Raw genomic sequence first — 10,005 nt, 5'->3', positions numbered from 1 at the left:
ACGATGTTAAATTTAGTTTGGGGTGTGACGATGCTAACAGCTAGCTGTGGTTGGCTGAGGAGAACGGTGGGGGCGGAGCTGGATGCGGGACTAGGCGGAGAATCACCCAACGTTTAGATTTCAGTGAACCCCTCAAGATAATGTTGCCAAACAATTTGTAAGAAATCTGACGAACATAATGTCAGGCTGACACAATACTAAGCAAGCAGCTTAGTGTGTGTGTGTGTGTGTGTGTGTGTGTGTGTGTGTGTGTGTGTGTGTGTGTGTGTTTGCGTGTGTGTGTGTGTGCGCCTGCGCGCGTGTGTGTGTGTGTGTGTGTGCGTGTGTATGTGTGCATGTGTGCGTGCATGTGTGCAGGGCACGCGCGCAAGAGAGGGGGGGCTTGGGAGAGGGTGAACCTCTATCCAGTGTGGGCTATAGCAAAACATTGCTGAATTTCATACATATTTTATTACATCAGAAGACTATTATTGTGTGTAATTTCAATTCTTATCTTTCAGATACTTAGTTACATTATTAATGGAATGTAAAAACTTTGACTCTCAATATCTCTGAACTGCCCTAAACGGAGATAGAACCTTATCATTCTAAGCTCACGACACCTAAACAACTGATGCTGCTGCACATCTTGTAAAGATAACATGTTCTCATGTTATTATACTTATTTAGCTACAGCACAATATGTCTGATTTTAGCCCACCTAAATATACAAGTCTGTTATTCTGCAGCTAGACTAAAACTATGGATTTAGGCTGAACTATTGTGGAAATTATGTTATTACGCATTGCTACTTTATTTTGTTTTGGTGAAATTTGCTTAAGGAAATGTGTCATGCGCAAGTTTGAACCAGATCAGATGATGATGTGTACAAAAATAAAGACTATAATGACACAAATGGATCTGTTGAGAAAACAGTTAACAGTCTCTACATAATGCATCAATGGCACTCAATAGGGACAAGCACATATCCCTCACAATGTCTTGTATATACAAACACTCAAGCTGAAGTCACGATTAAACAATAGCACCACATCTTTGCTCCATGTATTACTATGACTTAATGAACTATGAATAATTTAATGTGACTTTTGAAAGTGTGTCAGTCACAGTCATGTGTGTCATCCTTTTTCGCCCTAGAGTCAGATGACGTGTCTGCTTAGAGAATCTTGTGCCATGAAGCTGTAGGCGGGTGGACACACCACAGCCCCTGTCTCTGTGACTGAGTCACCATGTCCTTAATGGGTCCACCTCGTTCCCCACCTGCCTCTACCTCCATCTCTTGGAGTAGCAGCCATGGTGACACCGCTGCTGCTGTGGGGACTCTGACCAGCCCTGAGGAGGCTCTCTATGCCTCTGACCGCTATGCTCGACTCATACTGGCCCAAATGAACAAGATGAGGCTCCGCACAGATTTCTGTGACGTGAGGTTGAGGGTGGGTGGACGGGTCTTCAGTATGCACAGGTTGGTCCTGGCTGCCAGCAGCCCCTACTTCTCTGCCCTCTTCTCCTGGGGGATGAGTGAGGCTGACAAGGAGGAGGTCCAGATCCTGGGAGTGGAGGCCGAAGTCTTCGAGGTCCTGCTGGAGTTTGTCTACACAGGTCCTGACAGGATACATGCTCTCCATCCACAGACAGTATCTACACAACGATTAGAGAGAAAGATATATTGTTGGTATCATTCATGCATAGGACATTAGTTCATTCATTACACTAGTGTGTTTATGTATTTAAGGTCCTTTCTTTAGCTATTATTCTCAGTCAACAGCCAATGTTCAGAAAGCTAATACACATGAATTGCACCACCATGTTATATAGCCTAGGTGATGCTTATTTTGATTGATGATAGGATAGCTTCTTTGTTTGTGTGCATCTCTCTGAATGAAGTCTGAGCTGCTTGCCCCCCCCCACCCCCCCCAGGTATGATCAACGTGACAGTGGAGAACATGCAGGAGCTGATGGTGGCAGCAGACATGCTGCAGCTGAGTGAGGTGGTGTCCATCTGTGGAGAGTTCCTCAAGGGCCACATGGACCCATCTAACTGCGTTGGTGTCTACCAGTTCCTGGAGCAGATCGCCTGTCTGGACATGCTGGAGTTCACTGAGAACTACATCCATGTCCACTTCCTGCAGGTGCAACATTCTCTTTCCTTCCTCATCCCTCATCCCTTTATCTTCCTTTTCTATAATTTTAATATTTAAGTTCCTAAATGACTTCTCCAAGGCAGGATCTCTCTCCTTACCACTCATTTTAATCTACTTTGTATGTAGCTATGACAGAAACGAATATCCCATCTTTAAATCAGTAAAAAAAAACGTTCAAGCCAACACATAAAAACTCAAAGAAGAAACTCAAAGAAACTCTGTCTGTCTAGATGTGTGTGTCTGATGAGTTCTGGGGCCTGTCGAAGGACCAACTGGTGAAGCTGTTGCGCAGCGAGGAGCTGAGGATTGAGGACGAGTACCAGGTGTTCACGGCAGCCATGGACTGGCTGCTGCAGGACGTGGCCAAGAGGGAGAAGCATGTGGTGGAGGTGCTGGATCCTGTACGCTTCCCTCTGCTCTCCCCACAGAGACTCTTCAAGTACATCGAAGGTAGTTGAGACCCACAGTACAGTTCAGAGGCAGTACACAGAGAAGCCTGGAGCTCACCTTGACGACTCACGACTTGACAGCACTGGATGATTCCATGCATAAACTGACCGACTAGTCATTTAATTTCTCCTTGCAGGCATTTCTGACTTCAGCCTGCAGGTGGCACTGCGGACTCAGCTGAGGGAATACACAGAGGTGACCAAGTCTCCCAAGGAGAATAAGATGTACAGTCTGTTACAGCCTGCTAGGATGAGGCCCAGAAGAAAAGCCAGGAAATATCTTTATGCCATAGGTAAGCCTCTGTGGTAAACTTTAAAGGGGCAGTCTGGGATTGGTATATACATTTTTGGACATTTAAATTAATGATTTGTAGCCATTAATTCTTGAGCCCAAGCATACATAGCTCAGTCTATTAATTTGAGATGTGTTAAATTTCTCCAGCCCCATCCCTCAGCTGTTTACCAAAAAAAGTGGCGAGGAGACCTCTTTGTTGTTCCTGTAAAATCATTTGATTATCAAGTTTCAATACAGCCCTCATCTCCCTACGTTTGCGTAGTAAAAACACTCTCACGTCACGTCTGGTTTCGCCCTCTCAGGAGGCTTCACTCTGCTGCAGAGCGGCCGTTGGAGTGAGAGCAGAGCCCTCAGCTGTGTGGAGCGCTTTGACTCCTTCAGTCAATACTGGACCACTGTGTCTTCCCTGCACCAGGCCCGCAGTGGGCTGGGTGTGGCCGTGCTGGAGGGCATGGTCTACGTGGTTGGAGGTGAGACAGTGCACTCAGTCTGTCTGTCTGTCTGTCTGTCTATCTGTCTGTCTGTCTGTGAGAGGTAGAAGTAGAACAACTTCGTTATACACAGTGTAGAAATCAACAGATGGTGGTCCCTCAAGTTCATGAGTAAAAACAAAAACGATGTACAAGTGCCATAATGCAATCACAGTCATACTGTATGCATACATGTTTGACATGTCGATATTTCACAGTGGAATTTCCATTTGACATAATATAATTGTGCTTTCCATTTGCTATTTCCCAGGCGAGAAGGACTCCATGATATTCGACTGCACAGAGAGATATGACCCAGTGACCAAGCAGTGGGCGGCAGTAGCCTCTTTGAATTTCCCACGCTGTGGAGTTGGCGTCTGCCCCTGTCACGGGGCGCTCTACGCACTAGGTAAACACCAGCCTGTCACTTGGGACATGCAGTACATGGAAGTAGATGTGAATAGAGTATCATGTGACCTCACTACTGTGCTCTTGCAGGTGGTTGGAACGGATCGGAGATTGGGAAAACGATGGAGCGCTACGACCCGGCAGAGAACAAGTGGGAGATCATCGGAAACATGGCGGTTCCACGATACTATTTTGGCTGCTGCGAGTTACAGGGTTAGGCTCTCCCAGAGATCACTAAGGAACCTATGATTTAGAGACTAGCATGCTTATTCAGTGATAATTAAAAACAAATAAAATAAGAAGAATAGGAAGAAATGTATATATATAGTACATGTACAAGCAAAATGTAATACCATATTCACACCATATTTACCTTTTGATCTTAATGAACACTCGTAATGTTATTGTAATGTTATTGTTAGGAAGGTCCTCTGAACCAACTAGATCTGTGTGTCCTTTGATCGCTCTGCAGGGTTAATCTACGTGATCGGGGGTATCGGTGACGAGTGGATAGGGCTGCGCTCGGCCGAGATGTACGACCCCATCTCCCACCGCTGGAGCGCCCTGCCTGTCATGGTTACACGACGGGCCCACGTGGGCGTGGCCTGCCTCAACAACTGCATCTACGCCGTGGGAGGCTGGAACGCGTTGGGCGCCCTGGAGACGGTGGAGAAGTACTGTCCTGAGGAGGTTGGAGCCTGTCTCTTGTCTGGTGTCTGTCTCTGCTGTCACACAGAAGGCTTCACAATTAGTACAATTAGTTAGTGTATTGGACATTGACCTTTGACTGAACAATAACATGAAGGGGATACTTCACAAAATACATGTTAACTGACTTGGTCCATGCTAAATGATGGTCGCCTATAGGGGGAGGGTGGTGCCTGTATACTTAGATAAAGCCGCAGAGTCTACCCAATTGACTAAAAGATAGACTAAAAGGTTAGAGAGCTGAGATATTTATGTCAAAGATGGTTTTTTTCTATGAATCGCAATAGATGAGCATGTATTATTGACTAGTACAAAGACTGTGACTGTGTGTCTTTTAACCATAATGTGTCTTTCCTTCCACAGGAGAAGTGGGTGGAGGTGGCACCTATGGCGGTGGCGCGGGCGGGGGTGTCCGTATCAGCCGTAAATGGTCTGCTCTACGCTGTTGGGGGGCGGGCCACCAACAGAGACTTAGTGGACTCAGTGGAGATCTATGACCCCCACCTGGACACCTGGACTGAGATCGGCAACATGATCACCAGCCGCTGTAATGGAGGGGTGGCCGTCCTCTGAGAGACAGGTCCACTGTTTCCACTGTAACCCTAACTGTTATAATAAGGATACCGGTCTGTAATTGGTGAAGAGGTGTTTATCTGTTGAAGTTTTGTTCATACATTTGTTTACCATATCAGTATATCAGTAAAATATTTTTATTTTTTCCTATAGTTCCCAAAGATATTGAGTCAGTGATTCTCTCTCCACAGTCCTCCTCAGCAAATCTCTTTCTAGTGCCGTTTATTTCTTTAGCTAGTTTTGGCCCCACATTAACAACATATATATATATATATATACTTTTTAAAAATTATTAAATCCATCCACCACCTAATTTATAAGGCTAATTTTCCTGTAATTGTCTGTAAAATGTTCCACTTTGTTCCTTTAACATTATTTTTTATTCTCATCTAATAATTTGTTATACTAATCCTTCTTACATATTCTCATAATACTAATTAGTTTGTTTTTGTATTTCTTATATTTAACCCCTGCCTCCTTTGTTTTATGCTTTATAAATACCCTGTATAGAGTATTATTTTTTCTTGTATGCATTTTGAATGTCCTTGGACATCCACAGATTTTCAGAATATTTATTCTTATTGCTACATTGTTTTAGTGGGCAGTTTTTTTTCATATAGAACTTTAAATGTTTCTAGGAATAACCCATACGCTTTGTCCACATCTGATTCTTCATACTCTTCCAATTCCATTTTAATAACTCATTTCTAAAAGCAGATATGGATTCCTCAGTTCTTATTCTCTTGTATGTCATTTCCTTTAACTCCCTCTTCTTTCTATAATTACATTCATAAAATGAAAAGACAGGCAGGTGATCGCTAATATCATGGATTAATACACTTGTTGTGTTACTTTCCACATTATTTGAGGCTAAGTGCATGCTGACAGAGTCGCCAGGAATTTGAAAATTGTATACATGTGGTGGGTCTGCTTTGTTACAGTGTGACAGGAGAGGCCACTCTGCACCCGGTTTACCTTCGACTTTGACAGCGTGTGAGGTGGTCAATATACCTCCCACGGTCCTGTCCACCACGTCGCCTGGGTCTAAAATAGGAGTCTGTTTTGCGCCGTTGTCTGCTTTCTCCGCAGCATTCAGTTCCTGTGAAGAGAAAACTCGATTGAGATTAGTTAGAGTTTTGACATAACCTGTACATACATTTATTTCCATGGAGAGGAGGTCCAAGCCACCTCCCTCTGTCTCTGTATCATGCCTGTCGGCAAGCTTTCTTTTAATAGATTGGTTAGCCCTCTCAACCAGCCCCTGTGACTACTGGGGGTGGTAGACTGAACCAAATCGATGCTTAATCCCCATTGCTGTCTTAATTGCAGCCATATGGAAACATTTAAAAAATTGTGACCCATTATCAGAGTGTATTATTGTAGGGAAACTAAACCGTGGTATGAATTCCTTTAAGAGGCACTTTATTACAGACTGCAGCATCCTCCCGTTTACACGGATATGCTTCAGGCCACCTTGAAAATCTATCAATCACTCCCATGTCCGTGAAGTCAATACATATCTCTTGGAATGGACAGGGAGGCATCGGATATGTGTACATTTAAGTACTGTTTTAACGGGTTGTGTTTGTTACACACATCACAGTCTGAGATGAGATTCTTAACTCCAAACCATATGGGGTCAATTCCAACAATATTATAATTGCCAATCAATGCTAAACAACCTGAACAACTAAACAAAAAACACAATTTAATCAAACACACCAAAAATACTACTACATAGACGGCGAGACACAAATCACCACGTATCAACAGAGACACTCCTAGTGAGCTTTTTCTCCTGCTGTCTGCGCTTCAATGGTGGACCACACCCGCAGCACAACACTTATTTAAACACCTTGAACGAGGCATAACATATTTTATAAAGTTTGCAAGTGATATTTGAGTGATACCAAGCCAGGGAGCACTCAGCCTAGACCAGTTGCTCCAGGGCGCTTTACTCAACTATCCCTTTTAATAGTAATAATTACAATAATAATAACAATTCCAACTATTATTTACACACAATATTACGCAACATATTGCGTGAGTTTAGAATTATAAGGTTCTATCTCCGTTTAGGGTAGTTCAGAGATATTGAGCGTCAAAGTTTTTACATTCCATTATGTTTTGTGAGATGGAACCTTTGTATTTTATGAATTACTAACTCAAAATGTCAACATTTTAAAAATAACACCACACATTAATAAACACCTAATGGATCAGATTATGCAAAAAACTCAATTTTGACTAAAATGAAGATAGAACCTTATAATCCTAACGTCACAATTGTTTTAGCGCCCGTTGTGAGAGGAGGCACGCCAATATAGGACCTCCACCGGACTGCAGTCCTGCCGTGGACGCTACCCTACTCGCAATGACCTACACTTCTCACTTGGTTGCAAGGTATTTCAACCTCCGGGACACCGTCCCTTCCTGGGGGCTGGTTACCCCTTAATATCCAGGACTATAGTGTCCCTTCCTGAGGGCTGGTTACCCCTTAATATCCAGGACTATAGTGTCCCTTCCTGAGGGCTGGTTACCCCTTAATATCCAGGACTATAGTGTCCCTTCCTGAGGGCTGGTTACCCCATAATATCCAGGACTATAGTGTCCTTTCCTTAGTATCCAGAACGATGTCCTTTCCTTAATATCCAGGACTATAGTGTCCTTTCCTGAGGTCTGGTTACCCCTTTATATCCAGGACTTAGCTACTGTCCCTTCCTTAGACCTCGGCGGGTCTATTACACGTTAATACAAGATGTGCTTATATCAGACAGTGGTGTTCAATAATGTATAGAATGTCAATTTAATTAATTATTATCCTTACTTTGTGACGGATCTTCACAGACACAGATCAGAATGGGTTTGACACACGATTCAGGCCCAGCACTTCCACCTAAAACACTATTGTCTACCTAAGCAGATTTCATTAAATGGCTCTGCTCACCTCTTTTGTCTTGGTACCGTGGAAGTGCTCAGTCCGAACCCAGCCTCGCCCACTCCTCCTTGCATCCCGTTGAAGATCACGTCGGGGTCACCAATTTTGTAAGGCGATCAACTTCTCCAGAATTGATTTAATTGAGTCGTCACTTACAAGCGAGTTCGTTTAATCTCAACGAGACGTCCTTGATATAACTTCTAAGATAAAATGATCCAATCATATATTCGGCACCACTACTGAACTGTTCTTTAAGAGAATATTTATTCGAGCACATCAGCAAACAATAGCATCAGCAAACAATAGCATTTCATTCCATGGAAAGGGGTCCTATCTAGCTTCACCTCCGCAGGCCAGTATCAGCTGGTTAACTGCAGAAGCTTCACCGGACAAGAGCCCCGTTTAGCCTTGGTACATAGACGTTATACATTTGATTTAACATTTATAATTTTATAATTTTGCCATTTAGCAGACGCTTTTATCCAAAGCGACTTACAATTACGAATTACAGGGACATTCCCCCTGGAGTAACTGAGGGCTAAGTGCCTTACCCAAGGGCACACTAGTAGTGGTGTGGCTTCAGGCGGGATTTGAACTCACAACCTTCCGATCCCAAGTCCAACTCACTATCCACTAGACCACCACTACCTCTGCTATCTGGTAGGTTTTTAATTGTCAGCATAAAATCTGTTGCAGCTGTGAGCAAGTGTTTTAGTTAGTTATGTGGCCTTCAACTCCTCTCTGTGTGGGTGCGAGAGTGTACTGTGTGTTATCTTCTTCTTCTGGCCTCCCTCTGTGTCCCTCTGCGGTCACACCCCCTGTCTGGGGCTCGTTAATCACATATGCACACACAGCTATGTATTTAAGAAACAGGTAAGCATATGCACACAGTTATGTTTTCAGGATGTACAGACATTTTTATACAGTTAATTCTATGTGCGTTCTAAAGCACTAATTGGCCAGTCATTTGATCTTCAAACCCATTCCCTCATGACTGGGTCAGTGTGTCCTTTATCCAGTGGTGTGCCGTCAGGGCCAGCAAGGCCTTCTCTGCTGGCCTAAACATCATCAGAATATACATTTTATTTTAATATATTTTTTCCACAAATATGTATTAATGATTCCCCATAGTCTATTCTCTTCATTTCATAGCTTTCCTCTTGGTTGCGCTGCTTCCAGTCTCCGATTGAGATTTGGAGGGCTGGCCTTTATGTTAGAGCTTTTATCCAATCAAAATGTGTTGCTAGGGGGCTCCAAAATCTGCCTGCCTGCACAATAAACGGTGCCGCGAATTCGACCTGTAACTTAACGTTGGAACGAGAAAACCTGTGGCGTACCTAGTAAACCTACGTAGATGCGAGCAAAAGCAACAACGGCGCCTGCTGTAAGGCTCAATGATGTCAGCACCCAGCACGTCTTTTGATTGGATACGCACTATTGATACGCACTATTGATACGCACTATTGATACGCACTATTGATATTCACTATTGAGATGCGTAACTATGCCGGTAGATGTGAAACTTTTGAAAGTGCGCAGGGAAACGAGCGCCACAACGAAAGCTTTCGTTGACTGATCGATAATACTGATCGATTGTGTCCTGTTTTGGGGTAAACAATAACTTTCATTTAGGGGACACGATGAAAGCACCGAGTCCACAAACAGAGGATACTACGTTGAGCTTCTTTCTTTTCTGGCTGAAAACAACCCAGATTTACATTACCACCTGTCCACAAACAAAGTGTTTACTGGGACGTCAGGCAAAATACAAAACGACCTGATTTTTGCTATGAAGGAGAATGATCACTCCTTTCCTCTTCAGATTTGCTGAGGTATGAACCAGGTGGTTGTCCTACATCACCAAATAGTCAGACAACTATTTACCTAAATAAATACTGAATTATAGTCCTGTAAACTTAGCTTTAGTTTAGACGGAAATTGTACTTTTTGGTGACAGGAACATAGGACTCCATCACTTTTCTCTCATTTATCAGAAAAACAGAAATCCCTGAAAAATATATCA

The 10,005-nt window shown here is 43.3% G+C and overlaps 1 protein-coding gene across 1 annotated transcript; it reads left to right on the top strand.

Annotated features, from left to right (window-relative positions):
• Window positions 1-1,229: 1,229 nt before the first annotated feature.
• Window positions 1,230-5,044, top strand: LOC308149921 (actin-binding protein IPP-like; the record flags this gene model as incomplete). Its single annotated transcript, XM_080522799.1, has 9 exons — window positions 1,230-1,599; window positions 1,918-2,129; window positions 2,372-2,591; window positions 2,728-2,883; window positions 3,188-3,355; window positions 3,627-3,764; window positions 3,854-3,976; window positions 4,236-4,453; window positions 4,835-5,044. The coding sequence occupies 9 exons, from the start codon at window positions 1,230-1,232 to the stop codon at window positions 5,042-5,044; spliced, it is 1,815 nt and encodes a 604-aa protein (XP_080378925.1).
• Window positions 5,045-10,005: the final 4,961 nt, after the last annotated feature.

This window comes from Nansenia antarctica (genome assembly GCF_963989245.1).
Source record: "Nansenia antarctica genome assembly, chromosome: 2".
Taxonomy (NCBI): Eukaryota; Metazoa; Chordata; class Actinopteri; order Argentiniformes; family Microstomatidae; genus Nansenia; species Nansenia antarctica.
This window is presented reverse-complemented; position numbering and strand designations above follow the sequence as displayed.